The sequence below is a fragment of the Leptonychotes weddellii genome, chromosome 10, assembly GCF_054177405.1.
Source record: "Leptonychotes weddellii isolate Sample4059 chromosome 10, ASM5417740v2, whole genome shotgun sequence".
NCBI classification, from domain to species: domain Eukaryota; kingdom Metazoa; phylum Chordata; class Mammalia; order Carnivora; family Phocidae; genus Leptonychotes; species Leptonychotes weddellii.
Window position 1 is genome coordinate 53,069,460 of NC_138378.1, and position 23,799 is coordinate 53,093,258.

A 23,799-nucleotide genomic window follows, 5' to 3' on the forward strand; every position below is an offset into this window, starting at 1 on the left:
TAGAAGATTGTAGTTAGATCCAAAACTTGGTAATATCTTAATGGAAGATAAAATCTGCTAATATTTACAGTTTCAATAATTACCTGTTTTAAATTTTGTGAAAAAGCTAAAGGAAATGTCCTTAAGCTGTTTTTTAAGATTTCGTTTTAGTTTGTACTTTGATTTATTTTCTAGCTCTGGAGATTGTAACTGCACATGAAGTGACAAATATGCAAAAAAAAAAAAAAAAAAGCACTTTGCAAAGATCTTGAAGACTGTATCAAGTTAATGATAGGAAGTCAACTTACCAGAAGTGAGCATAAGTAAAGATAGGATTAACTTTGCATTAAACCACAGAAGCAGATGTTGGTAAGCTCCTTTGAGTAGGCCAGTTTGTTTCACTTATTTTTTTAAAGCATCACATTATTCTCACCTTAAATACAAGTGTGACAGAATTGAGATTTCTGAAATGATGATGTGAGGAGCTTGGGGACTTCTCCCCATAAGAAGCATTTGTTAGGATGATTAAAATTAGCAAAGACAGAGTATCTGGAGATTGTTCAAAAGACTTAAAATGAATTGAGAAATATTTATTCAACAAAATGTATACATGGTAAGAACAGTGTGGAAGGTCATAGCATTCAAAGCTAGAGACTATACCCATCACCCCCATAGTTCTGCCTTGCATAATAAAAACTATTTTGGTGGGCTTGGCAGACAAGTGGATGTTCCCATCTCCCCCCAGCTCACTGGGATTGGACAGCTATTCCAGTTGGATGTGGCAGACAGAGAACATTGACAGATCTCATTTTCCATAGGCTCCATGCTGTATAGGCTTATTTTGAGTGGCTGATGGCAATCAGGTGATGTTTGTCTCCCCTCCTGCCACCCTTTCCGAGTATGGGCATCAGAATGGGCAGCTGGTGAAAAGAACAGTCCCCTTTTCCTACACAGCTCTGTGTCTTAGAGAGCTTTTTCAGTGTGCTCAGTGGCTGAGTGACAGGCCTCATATGCCCCAGCTTCCTAGGGAAAGGCTACTCTGGGTAGATTTGGCAGTCAGTGAACCTAGGGATATGTCTAACTAAAGATGTGCAAGACCTGTACACTGAAATCTCCAAACATTACCAAGAGTAAATAAAGAAAACCCAAATAAGTGGAGAGAGAATACTGTCTTCATGGATAAGAAGAATTAAGGTTCTCTCCAAATTGATCTATATATTTCAGTGCAATCCAAATTGATCTATATATTTAAATGCAATCCAAATCAAAATCCCCACAGTCTTTTTTTTGGTAGAAATTGCCTACAATCTAGCTAATTCTGAAATTCATATGGAAATGAAAGTAACTTAAAATAGTAATAATGTAATAGAAATAATCTTTTTATTAAAGGTTATTGAACATGTAGAGAACCAATAAATGGACCCATAACCAAGAAAAAAAATAGAAACGTCTAGAAATGACAGATGATGGAAGTAGCACACAGGGAATTTAGTAATCCATTATACATATTCAGTGATTTACAGGAAAACATGAATATAATGAAGGAAAAATGGACATTATAAAAAAACAAAATGGAAGCTCTAGAGCTGAAAAATACAGTTTCTGAAGTGAAAATTTCACTGAGTAGGATTAATAACAACATAGACATTACAAAAGAAAAAGTGAATTTGAAGACATAGTGATGGAAGTAACCCAAACTGAAGCACAGGAAAAAAAAAATGGAAAAAGAATAAATAAACCCTTGGTGACCTATGGTACAATGGCAAGCAATTTAACACAGGTGTAATTAAGTTCCAGGAATTGGGGGCGGGGAAGGGTTGTTGAAGAACTTCAGTAAACCCAGTGCACAAATAACACGAAGAAAACCACACCAAGTCACATAATATTCCAGTTGCTGAAAACCAGTGACAAATTGAAAAGCAGCCAGGAAGAAATAAATTACATGTAGGGATACAAAAGCTAAAAATGACTGCTGGCTCTTCATCAAAGACAGTGCAAACCCAAAATCAGCAAAATGGCATCTTTAAAATATCAAAAGAATAAACTGTCAACCCAGGTTATTATATCCAGCAGAAATATCCTCCACAAATACACTTCCAGACAAAAGCTAAGGACGTGTGTCACTATAAGAAATGCTAAGGCAGGGGCACCTGGGTGACTCAGTTGTTAAGCGTCTGCCTTTGGCTCAGGTCATGATCCCAGGGTCCTGGGATCGAGCCCCGCATTGGGCTCCCTGCTCGGTGGAAAGCCTGTTTCTCCCTCTCCCACTCCCCCTGCTTGTGTTCCCTCTCTCGCTGTCTCTCTCTCTGTCAAATAAATAAATAAAATCTTTAAAAAAAAAAAAAAAAAGAAATGCTAAGGCAGTTCCTTTAAATTCTGAAGATATAACCATTACAGATGAAAACACAGCTCTAGACACAATAATGAAGATCACCAAAAAGGTGAAAATATGTGGATAAATATAAAAGACACGTTTTCTCATTAAATTTTTTTGAGATAATTGACTTTTAAAAACAAAAATAATTACAGTGTTTTATGGAATTGGTAACTTGTATACATTACATGTATGATGATAGCACAAAGGACAAGAGGAGGGAAAACTGAGTTGTAAAGTTCTTACATATATGTATGTAAAGTGGTATAATATTATTTGGAGTTAGGCTGTGATAAGATGAAACAAATACTGGAAGATATATTAAAATCATTTAAAAAGAAAAACCCAAAGAGATCTAACAGTCATGGATCTAAAGTGAAATACTAAAAGAATACTTGATCTGAAGGAAGGCAGATAAAGAAGACAAAAGGAATAAAAAGCAGATGGAAAAAATAGAAAACAAATAGCAAGATGGTAGACTGAAATCAACTATATCAAAAATTAGAATAAATGTGAACAGTTTCAAAACAATTGTATTAGAAAAGAAAGATCCAAGCATATGCCGTCTATAAGAAATGTACTTTAGTTTTCAAATTACATTTACTTTTTTTACCTTTTGTTTTATAATAATTTTAGTTTAGAGAAAAAAATGCAAAAATAGTACAAAGAATTCCCATATACCCTTGACCTGTGTTCCATCCTTATTTACCATTTTGCATTTACTTTATCATTTATTATCTTCCTCTCTACCTCTTCTCTCCTTCCTTTTTCTTCCCTCCCTTGTCCTATCTGTCCTCCTATATATACATATAATGTATATGTAATTATTTTTCTGAATTTTTTGAGAATCAGTTATAGTTGCTCATTTACTCCTAAAAACTTCAGTGTATATTTCTCATAAAGAGGGACATAATTTTATAAAAGCAGAGAATACGTATCAAAATCAGTAAATTAACACTGACACGCATAGTATCATTTAATCTATAAACTTTATTTTAATTTGTCAATTGTCCCATTATTGGAACAATTTTTATTTTTTTTATTTTTATTTTTTAAAGATTTTATTTATTTGACAGAAAAAAAGCGCACACAAGCAGGGGTAGCAGCAGAGGGAGAGGGAGAAGCAGGCTCTCCACTGAGCAGGGAGCCCGATGTGGGGCTCAGTCCCAGGACGCTGGGATCATGACCTGAACCGAAGGCAGCTGCTTAACCGACTGAGCTACCCAGGCACCCCTAGGGACAATTTTTATTTTAAAAAAGAAAAGAAATTTTGGTCAAAGCCTCAAGCTGGTATCAGTCATATTTAATTTTCAGGCCTGTTTAGTCTCAACTTTAATGTGGAACAGTTGATTTGTCTTTTTTATGATCTTGACTTTTTTTTTAAGTAGAGGCCATTTTTTTTTTTTTTAAAGATTTTATTTATTTATCTGACAGAGAGACAGCGAGAGAGGGAACACAAGCAGGAGGAGTGGGAGAGGGAGAAGCAGGCTCCCCGCTGAGCAGGGAGCCCGATGCGGGGCTCGATCCCAGGACCCTGGGATCATGACCTGAGCCAAAGGCAGCCGCTTAACGACTGAGCCACCCAGGCGTCCCGAGGCCATTTATTTTAAAAGGAGAGGCCAACATCCTAGTTTGGGTTTTCTCATTGTTCATTTTAGATTATGCATTTTTGGCAGGAGTATCACTTAAATTTGTGTCCTGCTCAGTTCGTCTGATTATCAGGAGGCACAAGGTGTCTATTTATTCCACTTTTCCTTTGTAATTCATAAATACCTTGCAAAGGAGTACCTTGAAACCATGTAAATATGCTCTTTGGCATCAGACTCACTAGTTACAGCATCCACTGGTGAGTCTGCCTGGAAATTACTGCTTTGGTGATTTTTTTTTTTAATTCTACCTTTTTTTCTGTTTTTTGTTTGTTGTTGACATTCTAATGCAAGGAAGCTGTAAGGTAAAGGTCAAAGTTCATTTTTATCTGTATAGATATTTCACCACCATTTGTTGCAAAAACTATCTTTTTCCAATTGAATTACCTTAGCACTGTCATTATAAATCAATTGACCATATGTTTGGGGCTATTCTGTATGATTTTCACATGTCCCCATTCATTGAACACTTCTTACTTTCTGAAACATCAAGATGTTCCAGGCTTATTTCATAATATTCCTGCCACAGCCCTGGAACATCCCACTTCTTCAGAGACTTGTGCTTCATTTTAGTGGAGGATATTTACAAGCTAAGATCTGTATGCTGTGTGTACTCATTGCTGCTGGGGAATCGTTGCAAATGAGGTGTCATTGTCTCTAGACCTTGTTAGAGTTAGGAAGAAATGTTTGTGCATACATTTCTGTATCTATGTATATTAAAAACCATGAGTTGTTACTGATAACTCCAGTTTTAATATAGCACCACAGTGGTGTTCTGCCCTTCCCCTTTTTGTTTCTGTATATTCTCCAGCAATGAGAAATCTGGCTCTAGTTATCCACAGAATATAGACTTGATTGCTCAATACTAGAATACAAATAAATTTGTTTAAGATTGGTTAACTCAGGGGCGCCTGGGTGGCTCAGTCGGTTAAGCGGCTGCCTTCGGCTCAGGTCATGATCCCAGGGTCCTGGGATTGAGCCCCGCATCGGGCTCCCTGCTCGGCGGGAGGCCTGCTTCTCCCTCTGACCCTCCCCCTCTCATGCTCTCTCTCTCTCTATCTCATTCTCTCTCTCAAATAAATAAAAATAAAATCTTTAAAAAAAAAATGTGAATATACCTTAAAAAAAAAAAAAAAGATTGGTTAACTCATACCACCATGAAAAACAAACCTACTAGTTGGAAGTACAGTGTTTAGAATTTATTATTTTGTTCAGTTTGAATGTATATGTTCAAAATATTTTACTCAAAATTTACATGTGTTGTGTTCTTCACCTTTCTCTCCATCCTTCTCCACGCCATCCTTCCTCCACGCCATCCTTCCTCCACCCTCATCTGCATTGTGGTTATGTTCATTCCGAAGAAAGTTTGGCTCTTTGGTTTCTGGTTTTGTTTTTTTTTTCCCATTTGAGATTTTTTCTTACCTCTATTTTAAAGACTCACTCATTTTAAATATGAAACAGTAGAATTCAAAAAGTCAAAACTATACAAAAGTGTCAAACACGTGTTTTTTTTATACCTCTCTTCTGCAAAAGGAAGCATAGTATAGGCTTTTTTATTCATTTGATCTACTTAAAAATATGTCCTGTAGAGACCTTTCTCATTATTTTTATGGACTGCAACATACCATATTATGTGGATGTGGATTATATATGGCAATTTGTTTCTAGTATTTTGCAGTTGCAAACAGTGCTTCAAAGAATAGCCTTGTATATATGTATTTTCATATTTTTGAAAGTTACCTGCAGAACAGATTCCTACAAATAGGATTTCTGAGTCAAAAGATAAGTGCATATGTAATTTGTATTGTTTATTGTTGAAAGTACATGGTTAGGGTAAATTCCTAGACATGGGAGTGGTGAGTCAAAAGGTAAATGCATATGTAGTTTTGTTAGTGTTGCCAAATTCTCTTTCAAGAGCTGCGCCAATTTGCATACCCCTCATCAGTGAATTAGAGTCACTATGTTCCTACAGAGTATGTTATACTTTTTAATTTTTGTCAATCTAATAGATCAGAAATTCTGTCATCATAGTTTTAGTTTGTCTTTCTCTAGTTATAAGTGAGGTTGTATATCTTTCTGCATATTTTATGCCATGTTTATATTTATCCTTTGATATTGTCTGTGTTTATTCTACATATTTTTCCATAGGACCTTTGATCTTTATTTCTTCCATTTTAAACCCCTTCTTATTAGAGGTAGTAGTCCTGAGTTGCCAATATTTTCTCCCTGTTGGTCAGGGAGATTTGATTTTGAAGAAATGCACTTTGAATATAAAAATTCAAGTAAGTTAAAAGTAAAAAGATGGGGTGGGGAATAACACTATCAGACCAATTAGACTTTAGGACAGGGAATATTATCAGAGGTAAAGAGAGACACTTTATCATTATAAAAGAGAGAATTCATTATGAAGATGCAACAGTCCTAAGTCTCTATAAGCCTAGTATCAGAGCTCCCAAATGCATGAAGAAAAAATAAACAGACAAATTCACAACTATAAATTCACAGTTATAGTTGGAGATTTCAACACTTATCTGTCAATAACTGACAAACAGAAAATCAGTAAGGGTATAAAAGACTTGAACAACACTGTCAACGAACTTAACCTTGTAGATATTTTTCTTTGTAGATATTTATTAAACACTGCACCCAGCAATCACAGATTATGTTCTTTGACATAGCAGAATTAGAAATCATTAACAATTTGAGAAATTGAAATGAAAGCATGTGACAGAATTCAACATCTATTCATGATTTAAAACACTCAGCAGACTAGAAATAGAAAGAATTTCCTCAGTCTGATAAAGAGCATCTATGGAAAAAAAAAAAAAAAGCCAGCATGATACTTATGGTAAAAGATTGAATGCTTTCTTTCTATTGAGCAAGACAGGGATGTCCACTTTCATCACTTCTACTCAGTATTGTACTGGATATACTGGTCAGTACATTAAGTCAGTACAAAAAATAGAAATAAGAGGCATCGTTTGGGAAGGAAGAAGAGAAAGGTGTTTCTCTACAAATTATAGAATATCCTAAAGAAATACCCAGAAGCTGTGAGAATAAGTGAATTTAGTAAGATTGAAAAGTATATGGTCAATATCAGAAATTCTATTTTTGTATTACAGGTGCAGAAGTAGGGCACCTGGGTGGCTTAGTTGGTTAAGTGTCTGCCTTCAGCTCAGGTCATGATCTGGAGTCCCGGGATTGAGACCCACATCGGGCTCCCTGCTCAGTGGGGAGACTGCTTCTCCCTCTACCCCTCACTCCACTCTCATGCTCGCTCTCTCTCTCAAATAAATAAAAATCTTAAAAAAAAAAAGTGCAAAAGTAAAATGTTACAGAAAAATGCCATTTACAGTAGCCTCAAAAGATGTTACATACTTGAAGATAAATTTATGAAAAAAACTTTGAAATCCATACACTGAAAACTATAATTGACCCTTGAACCATGGGGGGGTTAGGGGCACCAACCCCCTGTGCACTTGAAAATCCACATATAATTTTGACTTTCTAAAAACTTAACTAGTGATAGCCTAATGTTGACCGGAAGCCTTACTGATAACATGAACAGTTAATTAACATATATGTTGTATGTTTTGTGTATTATGTGCTGTATTCTTACAATAAAGTAAGCTAGAAAAAATATTATTCAGAAAACCTTAAGGAAGAGAAAATACATTTAAAGTAGTTTACTGTAAAAAATCCACATATAAGTGGACCCATGCAGTTCAAACCCATGTTGTTTAAGGATCAACTGTATATTGTTTCTCTTAAAGTTATTCCATAAATCCAGCATGCTTTCTTTTTCTCCCTCTGTTTTCTTTTTGCTCCTCTTGTTGGATAATTTCAAATGACCTTTCAGTTCATTGATTCTTTCTTTTTTTTTTTTAAGATTTTATTTATTTGAGAGCGAGAATGAGAGACAGCATGAGAGGGAGGAGGGTCAGAGGGAGAAGCAGACTCCCTGCCGAGCAGGGAGCCCGATGCGGGACTCGATCCCGGGACTCCAGGATCATGACCTGAGCCGAAGGCAGTCGCTTAACCAACTGAGCCACCCAGGCACCCCTCATTGATTCTTTCTTTTGATTGGTCAGATCTGTTGTTGAAGCTCTGTATTGAATTCTTCAGTCCAGTCATTGTGTATTCTTCATATCTAGGATTTCTGTTTGATTGTTGTTTTACAAAACAACTGGTTGTTTTTATATATTAAATACAACTCATTTAATAGGAGTCCTCTTTCTTTGTTGAACTTTTCATTTCATTCATGCATTTTTTAAAATTTTGTTTAATTGTCTGTGTGTCCTTGCAGAGACAGTTCTTTAGTCAACTTAACTTGGGGTTCTTGATGAATCAGCTGATCGTGTCCATGGGCAAGTGGGGCTTACTATCCAGGTCTCTGTTTGGCCAAGGATGTTAATGGACCTCTGATGTCAGCAGGGTTGCCACTGGCTGGGAACAGTTGGATAGGACTACTGACTTGGTTCCCTGTCCATGCACAACTGGAACATGGCCTCCACAGTGCCTGGATTTTCTGCTTATGCTTCTTAGTTGGGCAGGACTGGGTGCTATACTCAGCAGTTAGGCAAGACTATGAATTTTCTTCCCTGCCCAGATGGGGCCATAAAACAGGCTCCATAACCATTATGACTTGATGGCTGGGGACCTGAATCTAACAAAGCTGCCCACCAAGCTCCCTGGCCAGACGGGACCACCAGCTCAGCTCTGCAGGTGAGCTGAGCCACTGGCTGAGTTCTCTGCTCAAGTGTCATTTTAAGCAGGGCTACAGGTTGAGCTATGCAGCTTCCCAGTTGTTCTAGTTATGCTTACTGGTTGGGTGGGGCTGGAGGTTATATTCAGTCCTAGGCAGGTCTTTTAATTTGCTTCCCAGCCCTGGGGAGGCTGTAGAACAGGCTTGTGGCTGGTACGGCTCATTGGGTGGGGACCCAAATCATGTGGCATTGTCCACTAAGATCCCTGGCCAGACAGGGCCACTAGCTTAACTTTGCAGATGGGCACAGCCACTGGCTAAGATCTCCACTTGGGTGGTGTTGCAAGGAGGAGGGTGGTCTGCCAAGTGCTGGTTGCTGTATATCCTGTCCTCCCCTGGATCCCAATATGATCTCCAGTGGTCAAGTCCCCTTTCTTGTGACAAGACCCAAGTGGGCCTTCTGGGAAGCAACCCATTACACTGAGGGAGCTGGGTATCCACTTTGGTCTCTTTCCCTCTGGAGACACTGTAGGCCCAGGAGACCCTTTTACTGTGGCTCTGTGCCTGCCTTGGAGAGGTGATGTGATCAGAGTGTAGCCACTCCTCTTACCTTTCTAATGCACTGTCCTTTTCAGTCTCTGTGGTCCAGGAGGGTTCTTCACCCTCACCCCTGTGTTCTGGAATTTTCACAACAGCTTCTTGTCCATGGATAGTTGCTAATTGATCTTCTTGTGAAGGGGACTGAAATTAGCAACAACCTATATCACCATCTCAATGACATCACTCCCCAAAAGACACCATTTGTAATAGGAAAAGGAGGGACAGGGAGAAGATATTCACAGTACATATATTTGATAAAGGACATGTATCTAGAATCTGTAAAGAACCCTTATAACTCAGTAAGACAAACATCCCAATATAAAAACTTTGAATAGACACTTTACAAAAGAAGATATCTAGTTGGACTATAAATAAATGATGTTCAACATTATTAGTCCTTAGAGAAATGCAAATTTAAGCTAATATGTATAATCTATATAATTTCTCTTAAGTCACTGTTATTTTTGGCTGTCTAATAAAAATCATATTTGAAACTATTTTAAACTATTGATGACTTTGAAAGTTTTATTTGTTAAGGTACTTTTGTCCCCTCTTATTTCTGCTTGCAGTGCTTATTGTGGATCAAGATGGCAAAAGTAGTTCTCGAATATGTGAAACACTGGTTTCTGGGCTTCAGACTAGATGTAAGGAATCGCATTATGGCGGTAGGGCCCTGGAATCTGCTTTTCTACAAGCGTTTCTATAGCTGATTAAGGTGTAGGTAGACCACAAAGCATCCTTTGAGAAATACTGGGCCAAAGAGTATACCTTTTGCTTCGGTAGTAATTGCCTTTAGGAAAACCTTTAAAATTTCCTAGTTTAAAAAAATTCCCAAACCTCCATGAAGCCTTTATTTGCTTTATTGGGGAGCTACATGCTGAACTTTAACCTGACAGTCCACCAAGCACCATAGACCATGGCCCACAAGATTTCTTGTATCTTTCCAGTCGTTCCCTTGCTTGAAGTCAGGGAATAGTCTTTTTGCATCTCCTTATCCCCAAGTAAATAATAAGAATACAAATATTTGAGACTTTCAAACAAATACAATCACTGGAAACCATAAAATCATTCAATATACTATTATAATGTCTCAGATTCTGTTTCTTTGAAATTGGCAGAGTACCATTTTTCACATTACTTCTGCCCCAGTTTCTTTTTCAACATTAAAGATTTGCAAACTTTGTTTCTGTTATTAAAGTGCTAAACAATGCCATCCCCTTTTAAAATAAGCATAGTAGCAAACATCTTAGCTGTGGATACATGATAACTGTTACTGGATTTTTGTTGTTTTGTTTTTTAAATAAGTTTATACCTATGACAACTGGTGTTGTGCCCACTGAAATACTAAACTGTTTCTTAGACATAAATCTGCTATTGTTTTGAAAATACACATTTATTTATGAGGGAATCATCTTTTATGCATTGGTCCTTCTCTCGTATTTTGTAAGAAATCTGTAAAGAACAATTGTGGGACACTGCTGGATGCTGCTTCTGTGGAGCATTTTTTGGGAGGTCTTAGCCCAAACAAGGCATAAAAAATGAAAACAAGGTCTAAGGATTTAAAAAGAAGAAATACAATTGTTGTTACTTGCAGATGAATTTATCTACAGAGGCAACCCAAAGTATTGATTATTTTGGCAGCACATATAGTGCCGGAAAAATCTAAAGGTATCTAGAGATAAACTGTTAGAATTAACTTGCCAGGGACACCTGGGTGGCTCAGTTGGTTAAGCGACTGCCTTCGGCTCAGGTCATGATCCTGGAGTCCCGGGATCGACTCCTGCATTGGGCTCCCTGCTCAGCAGGGAGTCTGCTTCTCCCTCTGACTGTCCCCCCTCTTGTGTGCACACTCTCTCTCTCTCATTCTCTCTCTCTCAAATAAATAAATCTTTAAAAAAAAAGAATTAACTTGTCAAAGTGACTTGGGGTAGAAGATCAGTACACAAAAATCAGTAACTTTTTAATAGAAAGCAATACCCAGGTATATCCAGCTGCCTACTTGACATCGCATCTAGATAAGACATCTCAAATTTAAATGTTTAAAACAATAAATACACTTGAACATCTAACCCATCTATCCTTCCTCATCTCTAACCCACTTTTCCCATGTCATAACTCTGTATCCAATTTCTCAGGCCAAAATTTTAGAATTAAGTCATCCTTGGTTTCTCTCCTTTCTCTCACATTCCAAAATCAATCCATCAGCATGACCTGTTGCCTTTAGCTTCCACATATATTCAGAAAAGAGCCACTTCTCACCACCCTGCCTTGTAATCCCCCTAGACCATTGCTACCATCCCCTCTTGTCTGGACTACCGCAGGACTTCCTACTTCTACTTTGGGGCTCCTACAATCTGTTCTTGACACAGCATCCAGAATTAACCTTTTCAGATGTGTCAGATCATGTTACTCCCTTGTGGAAGACACTATAGAGGCTTTTTGTTACACTTAGAATAAAATCCAGATTCCTGCAAGGAGACTTGGCCTTTGTACTTCTCTGATCTCAGCCCCTCCCTTCCCCCTCCCTCCCGTCACTCTGGCCACTTCAGCCCTCTTGCTCCTCAGCATGCCAAGTAGATCTCCTTTCTCTCCCCAGATCTCCACCATTCAGGTCTCAGCTCGAACGACCCTCCTCAGAGAGACCTTCTCTGTTCCTACTGTGTTTGGTTTGTCCTTATTTATCCCTTATTACCTACTATGTTCTACTTTTGTCTCCCCTATTGGGATGTTAGTGCCTTCAGAGCAGGCTCTTTGCTTTGTTTCCGTACCCCCGGCCACTAGACAGCCCCCTTGCATTCGTTATATTTGTGTTGAATCAACACCATGTATATGGTTTTGTTTTATTTTTTTCTTACCTTGCCTGGCCACTTCAGACATTTCCATGTGCCATTTGAGGAATAGATTCTAAGTTCTGTGACAGGAAAAAAAAACAAACTGTATCTTAATCTAATGCAGTCAGTTCAGTGTTTATATATATGAATTAATGACTTATACACATTTACTTCATGCATTACCCTTTACCCCCTTGATTGGACTAAGATTTTATTGTTTGGGTTTCACACTCTTGAAACTAATGAGCTAATCAGCATCTCTTATTTTAAAGGTGCCAGAGAGTGTCCTTGTTATATCATGCCTAAGAGCAGAAATCAAGAGGGAGTAGATTCTGTACCTCTTGCTGAGTAGCTCCTGTCTTGGGAGAACTGTGCCACCTTTGTCCCAGTGTCTTTAGATTTATGCTTTATTAAGTAGAATCTTACATTTGCTGTTTTCCTCCTTGTTTGTGTTTTTCCTTTTTTCTGTTCAGCATATGTAGAGGGATTATCAAGCTAAAAACATCTAAGATCCTATTACTTTTAGTGCTTCGATTCTACTACTCAGACTATTTCATCTTTAAATAGTCTAAGCTAGGGGCACCTGGGTGGCTCAGTCGTTAAGCATCTGCCTTCGGCTCAGGTCATGGTCCCAGGGACCTGGGATCGAGCCCCTCATCAGGCTCCCTGCTCAGCGGGAAGCCTGCTTCTCCCTCTCCCACTCCCCCTGCTTGTGTTCCCTCTCTCGCTGTCTCTGTCAAATAAATAAATTTTAAAAATCTTTAATAAATACATAGTCTAAGCTATTTAAAGAACCGAGTTAAAGCTAAATTTCCTACATATTCTGAATGTCCTTGCCTGTTTCTAATGTATGTCCTGTATTTCCTGAATTAAATTACTATATCATTTGAAGCTGTGTTCTTCTGAATTATGTTGATGGAAGTAAAGTTTTACAGAATGGTTTTGCTCTAACATCATTTCTTAAAATATTATCTACTATTTAGAAACTTCAGTGGCTTACTGAATTTCTGACTTTCTCAGTACTTAAACAGATGACCTGAGGCATGTGGACACCGCCCATCCCCCCCAGGGTATTTCTGTGTCGCATCATTGTTAGGTCATGGCAAGGACTAGGCTTGCTGTTCAGAAATTGGTTTTAGTGAGAAGTTCTAGTATCAAGTGGGATAGTGAAAAATAATACTCAAATAGATCAGTGTGTTCTAAACTCTCAGATGAAAAAGATATTTCAGTTCTTAAAAGTTTCTATCCCACAAAATTCATTTTTGTTAGTTCCTTTGCCACTCTAGTTAAAATGTGATTGTGGTTTTTGTTTGTATACTGTATTGTCTGCCAAGTATGTGTAGTTGTGTTGACTATTTATTGTTCATTGTGCATGTATCAAAAAAGAAAATCTAAGTGAGCATATAAAGATATATTGTTATCAACTATTTCAACAAATTAATTTCAACATTGAGTCTACCTGAGCATTTTCTGTTTTCATATACTTTTGAATAGGAAAAATACTCTCCTTTTTTTTTTTTCATTTTTAAAAACACACATTTATTGATTTCCTCTATTAAGAAAAGTAATGCACATTCCCAATAGAAGGTTAGACTACACTTAAAGATACTTTGTTGTGACAAAACTCAAGTGTCTGACTTCAGTTTTGGGGTATATATTTTTTAAAGAATTGTTTCTTATACTCTTTTCTTTTTACTTACAGTATATCTCTGTACCGGGGTAATTGCAGACCTATACGATTTGAGCCACCAATGCTGGATTTCCATGAACAGTAAGTTTAAAATATTCAGACCATAGTTTCCCATTAAAGTATAATGTGTATTTTATGCATTTATTTGTCTTGCTTTTTACCTGTGTTATCTCTCTGAGAAAGTTAAATTTTCAAGTACAAGAAAACAATGTTGTTGAATGCAGTTTGAAATGGGAAATCCCCCTCCTTGTGTGCGCTCGCTCTCTCTGGCAAATAAATAAATAAAATCTTTAAAACAAAACAAAAAAAGAAAGAAAGAAAATGGGAAGCAAGTATCTATTATGGGTCTAACATATAATACTAACTTTTGAAGTTTGAAAAATACCCACCTAATAAAGTCCCTGGTTCAAAGGATCCTATCTTGAGAAGCAGCATAAAACTTTTAGGTTACTTTTCTGATTAGTAATTCATTTCCACTTCTATTTAAAATTTTCCATGTGGATATAGAAAGATGTATTATTTATTTGTTTGCATGTGCTTTTAAAGTACAAACTTCTATTCGACACCAAATAAGTAGTATTATCACTAACCCAAAAGAGCAAACAAAAGAAAATCCTGCAGAAAGACGTGGTTCAACCACAGAATTGCTTCTTCAAACCATATTTCTGGCTTCCCTTCTACCTCTGAGCCTCAGGTTTTGCACATCTCAGATACACTGAGGAAAAGACAAGTCTTCACCTGTATTTGGTTCCAATCTAATTCAGCAAGTAGATAAAGAAAAACTCTTAGTGCTAGAGCACATAACTGCTAGAGCAATGCCACTCTGGTAAACTAGCAGGAAAAAAAAAGAATTTAAAAGGGAAGTGGTGGAGAAACTGTATATAGATCTATTTGATTCAGTAAGTGAAAATTATAATTTTCTTTAATGTCAGAGTTGTAATTAACCATTTTTTACTAGTAAACACATGAAGTTTAAATAATTTATTTACAATCTCAAACCTAGAATAATCAAATACACTAATTATATTTGTACAGAACCATGGTAGAGTAGCTAGCATAAAAAGCAAGATATCTGATAGCGACTCCCATCTTTTAAGACTATATTCCTACAGAGATCATGGATTTTAGGGGTAGCAGTGCAGAGAGAAGTTTGTATGGTTCTTTGTGCACTTTTAGATGGAATCAGTATTTTGGAATAGTCATTATGTAAGTAAAAGTGCTTCTGGGTGTTAGATTTAAAGATCATAATATTTAAATGGGAAACATATCACTATCATTTCTGTCTTACAAAAACGGTTTAGGGGGGCGCCTGGGTGGCTCAGTTGGTTAAGCGTCTGCCTTCGGCTCAGGTCGTGATCCCAGGTTATTGGGTTTGAGCCCCACATCGAGCTCCCTGCTCAGCGGGGAGCCTGCTTCTCCCTCTCCCTCTGCCGCTCCCCCTGCCTGTGCGTACTCTCTCTCTCTGACAAGTAAATAAATAAAATCTTAAAAAAACCCAAAAAACAGTTTAGGTATATAATGTCAAGATTGCAAGGAACATAAAGTAGAGGCCTTAAGCCAGTCACAATAATGTGTAACCCACAGTCTCCTTCTCTCAAATGCAAGATATTTAATGAAACATGGCACATATTTTGATCTCCATAAAAGTTCATTATTTTCTAACTATTAGTGAGTTTTCTGTCTACAGTAAAATTCTCTTAGAGTATGTTCGCTCACCCTAGAGGGGCCCAACAGAGACTAACAAACTCTGTTCTGAGACTAGGGCATAAGCTGTATTTCTGGTGCTGCATGAGGGCTAGGAGAGGAGGTTGGCATACAACACCAAAATCATTAGTCTCAAACACAGAGTATTCTTACTTGGAAAGCTTAGCAGCAACCATTCTAGAGAGATCTTGTCAAAAGTTCTACCCAGCTGTTTTTTACTTCATAATTTGATTTTTGAGAGAGTTGTACACATTTTATATATCACTTGAGATAAAGACATTTTCAGCTGTACAAAATGCCTGAATTGAAATTGGTAATTTCTGTTCCAAATGATCTCTCCCTGGACTCTTTAAATAATGCCCCACCCTGGAAATAGGAGAAATTGAGGTAAGGTCATGCAAGATTCTGGACTGGTGGTTTTAACCTTTTTTTGATCATGGATCTCTTGAGGACTAGATGAAAGCTGTGAAACTCTTCACCTCTTCAAATGCACACAAAGGCACACAGCGCTGCACATACAGACAGCATTGTGCACCCAGGTTAAGGGGTTTTCTAGACATCCCTCTCAAAGTCCATACTGGATTCTTGAGAGGTAGTGAAGAATACCTGTTCTAGGCCATAGGTTATTAAGTCACCACTACAGAACTTACTGGGATTCTGCTTATTACACTAGCAGTGCAGGTCCACTATGGTAAACTTAGAAAATACTTACCAGGAGAAAGAAGAAAGTAAGAAATTACCAGTAGTGCAGACACGCAGAAACATTAACATTGAGCTTTTATCCTTTAAGTCCTTCTTCTATGCATCTGTATTTTTTTATTGAGTCACAAAAAACATGACTGTTTTCTGAACATAAACTGTTGTATAACCTGCTTTCTAAACATAATACATTGTGCATTTTTTCTTTATTCCATTCAATTATCTGTTACTTTCTTTTATGGTATTAAAGAACATCAAATTGTATGGATATATTTGTTCAATTCATTTCTTGTTTTATATTGTTTAAACTTTTTGTTGTTATAATCAGTGCCGAAACTAATGATTTAAACACAGCATGACTTTATCCTCAGGAGAGAGTTCTAAGAATGGAGTTGTGGGATGAAAGGATATGCAAAATTTAAAGGTTTTCAGTTAATATTTAGGCTAGAGAATAATTTGGTGTCATGAACAAAGAGAACTGATAGGAACTGAAATATCATGAGAGAAACTGGAAGTTTATTGAGGGTGTGCAGATGGACATGTGAACTCCAGTGCAAGCTGGGCTAGGTAATACAGTGAAGAAAATTATTTGAAGCATAGCATGAGCTCTTAGTTACAGCACAGGAAAGGTATATAGTAGGTATACTGAACTATTCCGTAAGCCAGCAAATTTACAAGGTGCTCCAAAATAGTGGAAACAAAAGAAAAAGAAAATGATTCTCCCATTTTAAACTTTTCTGCGTCCAGTCTGAGAGCACTGAATGGAGCTGGTTTTATCTCACAAAGGTAGAAGTAGGAGTTGGAGGCAAATGTGAGCACATGTGTATTAGGGTTCAATCAGTCAGATTCTGTATGTGTGTGAGTGAGTCAGTGTATGTATATATATATGTATATGTGTGTGGAGTTTTGTGTATTGGCTTATACAGTTGTGGGAGCTGGTTAAGCAAGCCCAAAGTGTACAGGGGCAGGCAGTCAGGAAGGGAAGATCATGAGTAAGTGCTGAAGCTTGATGTCTGCAGGCAGGCTCTCAGGGAAGAGCCTGAGGAAGCAAAGCAGTTGCAGATCCATCTGTTGTTTGGAGCCTCTTAGCTCAGGCAAGGGCTAAGTTCTCTTTGAAAGGGCTTCCAACTATTTAAGACAAGCCTACCTAATCTCTCTTTTAATTAATTTAAAGTCAACTGATTAGGGACTTGAATTACATCTGCAGAATCCCTTCCCAGCAGCACCTACGTTGGTGTTTGAGTGAATAACTGGGAGAAGTTACTGTATGCTACAAAACAGCGGCTGCCTCCCTTCCATGTTCCAGCTCTCAGGAGAGAGCATCCCACATAACCCACCCTAAGCAGAAATGTATGAGGGAGTTCTGGGGACTGTAGTTCAGCCCACTCAAGTCGGTAGACCACACAGCCACCATGTGGATGTAAACAGAGAGGTTCCTAAATTTAGAACTTTGACCCTAGAAGATCACAGGCAATGTGACTGGAAGAATTTGCCTTGCCATTTTAGAGCTACATTTCTTCTTATGAAAGTTGAAAGTAGAAATTCTGGTACAAAGGAAGTGAAGTTGTGCGTTTGCACTGCAGAAGGTAAATTATTGGTGGGTCAGGAAGTAACCAATTGCCAAAGGAAATCAGAGAGGTTTTAGGATACATCCTCCTTTAAAGTTATTCTATGTTTGGCTTCCTTCCACTCTCAGAAGCATAAAGCTTACTTGATTGGAATTTTTTCCTGCATTGACCACTTGTCTTTCTGCCTCAAAAATCCTTGCTCTTTCTTAAATAAAGTATCATTATTTGGAAAAAATCAGAGTAGAATACGTTAGTACAGAGCGGCCCCTTACACGCCCATTAGTTACCTATTCAACATCTCCCCTCACCTTTTTATTAATACAACCCCAGGTTTTTCAGTTATCCAGCCCTTAGGACAAGTGACCCTGTCTCCAGCTCAGGAGTATTCCTGATTAATCTGAGTCAATTGTAATACTCCCATTCTTGTTTATGATCAGTTCAGGGGTGGACGTGTGACCCAGGTCTACCCAAAAATATGAAGTCGGGTCTACTAAAGGATTTCTGGGAATAGGTTTTTTTTCCCCCATTCTAAAAAAGAGACTTAAGAAAGAATTACCCCTCTTCCATGCTGGATATTGTCTGCATGCAATGCCTGGGGTACTATGGCAACCATCTTGCAATCCATCAGAGGTGCTAGGCTGAGGATAAAGCCAGCAAAATTTGTCTGAGAGTAGAAAAATGGAAAGAACTTGCGTCCTTGATAATAGTGTTAAACTGCAGAATTAATTGACCCTGGAACTGCCCTACTTTAGGTCTTTTTGTTAGGTAACCTTAATAATCTTGTCTTTCTTTGTCTCTTGTAGAGTACATGACACCACTGACTTCCTCCTTCTCAGATCTTTCTTGGCCTCTACCCTTGTGAACCACACTGTTTTCTTCCTGTGTCTTAAAGCCATTTTTTCTTAGCTTCTTTCAGGGTTCTGTTCCCTGTCTATCGCCTAACTGTAGCTGCTTCTCTTTCCTCAGCCTCTTTCAGCCAACTCCACACTCTCTTATGGGTTGCTCTCTTCCACGCCCTTGACATATGCCTATGGTTTCCAAACCTGTGTCTCGTCCCTCTTCCCAAACACTACCATTTTTCTCCGACAACACCTGAAACTCAGTGTGCCCTGCTCTTGCTTCTGTATTTCCAGTCTCCATGAATGGTATAAAGCAGTCACCAAAGCCAAAAATCCTCATGTTTCCTGGATTCTTTCCTTTACCTCAAAGCACTCCATCCCTTCCCCCTACCAAATCCATTACCAGAATTCTATGAACTTTTCATGTCTGCTCTTCTCTAACCTTTATTTCTTACCCTTCTCCTCTTAATTCAGGCCCTCATCATTTCTTATCTAGACTCTTACCATATGCCTTCCATTTTCCAATTTATGATCAACACTGTCAAAGATAGGAAATCTTTTTACTATCCAAATCATGTCATTTACTGTACTCTTTCCCACAAAAAAAAATCCTTTGATCGTTTCCAAATGTCTTTAGGATAGACGCTAAATTTCTCAACATAAAATCTGTCCTTTACCTTTCTTACCTGCGCCCTCACCCTAAGCCACCCCTGTGGAGAACTACTTACCGTTTCCTGAAGTAAGTGGTCTTTCTAAGCACTAGGCATGTTGTACATACTTTGAGTCTCCCCTCCAAAAAGAATTGTATGGATGCTTTCATATAATCAAAACAAAACAAACAAAGGAGAAAGAACAGGTAATGAATGTACTCTTAACCTAAATTCAGTAATTAAGATTTTTGCATATTCATATTTTTGTCAATTTTAAATCATTTGAAAGCAGACATAGTAACATTTTATTCCTATACTCTTTGGCACACATTTCCATATGTAAGGACTTTGTACATAACTACAGTACCACTATTCATATTGTAAGAAAATTAACAATAATTACAGAGTGCCTTTATTCCCTCAGTTTTGGTCAATGCTTCAGTTGTTTGGTTCTAAGTGATAGAAATCTGACTGAAACTAGAGGGAAAAATGGACATATATTGGAAGGAATACTGAACCAAGACTGATGACATCACATGCACACACATGAAGAGGGTGTGGGAAGATTTATTATACTCACATAATAAAGCATTCTGGGGAGAGCAGGGTGGGCTCCCAAGCAAGTCTGAAAAATGGCCTGAGTGAGTGGAGAAAGGAGACCGGCTTGACTTTTATTGTGGTTGGGGCTGAGGCTGGGGTGGACTCATAAAGTTTGAACTTCTCACTGCATCTAAGAGCTTGCCCATTTGTGGAATATAAGGTGAGGGGACATTATGGGGCTTGAAAACTCTCAGTAATCAAATATCAACAATGGAATCAGAGTCTTCATTACTCATTACATGTACTAAGTTCTGTCAGCACGCTGGTTATTGCTCTGTTTAGATGTCTGCTTCCCTTCTAGACCTGGCTTTGAAGATAATTTATTTATCTTTGTATCTCTGGCACATATTTCACACTTAACACTTACATACAGTACATTATCTTTAAGTCCAACAACATTGCCCGCTGATTTCTTTGTTTCAGTTAAATTAACTTTACATTCCCAAGTGTTTTTGCCAGACTGCATTGAACATTTGCTTTACCTTTTCTACTTGATCTGGCAGTGTACTGACTTAATGCCCATGCTATAAATGTTTCATTGACTTGATATGTATAGCAGTAATTTTAGGACTTGAGAAGAATATCCTTAACAGAACACTTTATAATATTTTTTTTCCAAAAATTGTAAGTAGAGTTATCATTGCTTACTACCTTGACTCATGCACTGAAGTTTTGCCTTATGTTTTCTGTGAATTATTTCTACACTGCTTGTGGTCTTTTTGCTAAACCAAAAGTCACTCATGATTTTAAAACACACTTTGCAGTATCTGAAAAACTTTAAATTGGATAGAATTTACCATACTGAGCTGCATCTGGTGGTCATCCAGGGCTTCCAGGAGGGTTTCAGGCCCTTTAGCGAGGATGCAGCTCTAGGACATACCCTGGCCGCCTTCCAGACCCCTCTGTACTGACAACTCTGACCATTCTTACTGCCCTCTAGAGCTTCTTTCACAGTAAATCAAGTTAACTTTCTTCAAAAATAGGCTTTCTTTGTTTTCACCCATTACATTTAAATTTATTCTTTAATTCTGTCTCTTTCCCCCTCTCCCTCCCGTCCCTGCTTTCTCTGTAACAATTAGTTGGAACAATCTAGGCATGTCCGCCTCCCCCCATCCCTCTGCACCCCTCTTAGTTATTTATGCCAATGCTGTTAAATATTTTTGTTTCCATAACAACTCCTTTTTTCAAACACTTATTGCAGACTGTGAAAGATGCTTTGGGTGGAAACTTGGTTTACTGAGTTCTTTGGTTTATGTAATTATTAAGTGCAGAAAATCTTGGTTTCAAATCTAAAGCTTAAAATGGAGACCTAATTAATGTCTTAAAAAATGGAAGTTATTGAATAGTCTGTTGCTAAAAACAGAGGTCTTTATTTTCAAGTTAAATTCAGTTCATGAAAGGTGTTTCTTCTAATCACTTTTTCATATTCCAATAAAATCAAGTAGGTTCTCTTTTCTAAAGGGATGTTTGGTTCCTTTCTGCTTTTTCAGTTATTGACTGTTCCACCAGCAGACCCCTCAGCCCCCAATCTCAAATGTGTATAAGAAGATGCTCGGATTTTGTGTTAATTGAGTGGTACAAAGTACTGCATATTGATTCGGCCCAGTTACCTGCCAAAAGCTGTGTTTAGTAGAGTGCTGTGTCACTGTAATTCATAGGGTTTGTCTGAGGGTAGTTGCTCAGCCATTTCTTCAGCTGTTTCCTGGCACTGTGTTGTCTTTCTGTGGCACGGGAAACTGGCCACTGACCACAGAATTACAGCTTACTTTCCAAGCTGGTGTCTAGTTCATAGCTGCTTCTTCCTAATTCTTTTGCACTTCAGACTCTTCCGGAGTATGGACAGTCAGTAGCTGTGCACAAACAGCGCAGAGAACAGCCATATATTTGATTCTGCTTGGTTTATCTATAAATAATTCACACTCTCCCCTTTGGTCCTCCTTCTGTCTTTGGAGTAGCCGACAGTAGAAACAAACAGAACCAGCACTGCAGGCATTTGAAAATCTTTGTTTTATTTTTAAATCTTACCTGTCTAGCCACGCAGTCACACATGCTGCTTATGGCAAGCGGAATTCTAAGATGGTCCCCCAAATTCCTCGCCTCCGAGATGCACACACATCTCCCAATCAAACACTAATCTAGATGTTGCTGTAAAGGATTTTGGAAATGTAATTAAGGTCCCAAATCAGTTGACCTGTAAAATAGGGAGATAATCTGGGGCCCTGAGCTGATGTCATGAGCCCTCAACATTTGGCTATCGCAGTCATAGACAGAAATGCCGTATTTTCAAGCATGAGAAGTGTTGGATGCAAGGGAGTTTCTTGTGCCGGTTCTGGAAATGGAGAGGGCCATATGGCAAGAGACTGGGAGCAACCTAAATATCACCAATAACCTGCATGAGCCTAGAAGAGGACTTTGAGCTTGAGTGAGTGAGACCCCTGAGCACATCACCCATTCATGCTGGGCCTGGACTTTGGACTTACAGACTTGTAAGATAATAAATGGGTATTGCTTTCAGCCTCTAAGTTTCTGGTAATTTGTTATGTTGCAGAAAACTAATGCACTGCTTATTTATTTACAAGTAAGCATGCATTAGTACTTGGCCAAAGTTTTCCGTGGTTTAGTGTGACTTCTAAGTCTCCCACTTTATCATGGATTCTGTTCACATCCCCAGAGAAACTGAGGAGAGGGAGGGTTAGGGGAAGCTGTTTATATGAGGTATGTTCGAGGAGGACTCCCTCTGCTTCTTGTGGTGTGGACCGCCCAGAGCTGCAGGAAGCCTGCTCTGTCGGAGCCTGCCTAACTAGAGTAGCCTACTGACACCCTTCCTGAGATCTTTCCTCTCTTCCTCTTACTCCAAACCTCTTTGAACAACATAAGTAGATGACTGTTCTCCTCTGAGCAAAGATTCATTTCTGTAGGGTGTGGCCAGGGCCTTTCCTCTTTGATCCCTCGAAAGAAGAGCAAGGCCAGCCTCAGCAGCATTGCACACCAAGCATTCTGATCCACTCCCTGCTGCCAGGCCGCAAAGCCATCCAAGCTCGCTTCCTTACCCCATAGTCCTCTCCTGCAGCCATCTTCTGTCCTGTCTTCTTGAAGGATCCCCCAGACTACCTGTCCATCTTATACTCTGTCTTCTTTATCATACTGAGATTGATTACACTGAGGCCACAGGAGGGAAAACATTAAGTAAATCAAATTCATAGGGAGGTGAATGACTGGTTGCTACTTAGCCTACAGAACACTTGAATTGTGAAAGAGCATATTTATTGAAGAAAGCATGTTAGTGGTAAACTTTCAGGATGTAAGGCCATTTTTATTTCTGTGTACTGTTGTTCTATTTATATGTCTATATGAAGCTTGAGGAAAAAGGATTTTATCTTCCATACTGTCTTTATACAGTTTCTTCCTGCAACAACATGCCCAAAATTTGAGGCCCCAGCTGGATCTGTACCTACTTCCCTACTTTCATGGTCCTGTGACCCCCCCACCTGGGATTGACGAGCCTGTTGGTTAAGGGGTCTAGCTCCTTTTACCAGAGGCAAGAGGAATTCCACTAAGCTTGAAGAGCTTGTGAGGGTAATCAGCTTCCTACTTCCTAACCCTAAATGTGTTGTTATAAGCCTCCCTGTGGATACCCCTCTCTGTCCCTGCCTCAGGACCAAGTCCTGGTTCCACCTTTGGGTTTTTTCCTCATGGCTGGACTATTAAGCCACAGAAATATTTTGGACCTCATGGTGGCTGGGCTGTAAGCCATGGAATGATTTTGGACCAGGTTTTTGGTTCCACATCCTTCCCGCTTGTGGCAAGAGGTGGTAGCATCTACACTGATGAGCTCTCAGAAGGGGAATAAGACTGGGTGTTCAGCCCTTGGAGGCACCAGAAAACATTAACCACAACAACAAAGCTTCGTGTCA

At 38.5% G+C, this 23,799-nt stretch overlaps 1 protein-coding gene across 2 annotated transcripts in view; it reads left to right on the forward strand.

Annotated features, from left to right (window-relative positions):
• Window positions 1-23,799, forward strand: part of TMEM131 (transmembrane protein 131) — a 220,372-nt gene that overhangs the window by 85,196 nt on the left and 111,377 nt on the right. For both annotated transcript variants that reach the window (XM_081833431.1, XM_081833432.1), the window contains one exon: window positions 13,838-13,906. In XM_081833431.1, coding sequence (XP_081689557.1) covers window positions 13,838-13,906 — 69 coding nt within the window. The remainder of the gene's footprint in view (window positions 1-13,837; window positions 13,907-23,799) is intronic.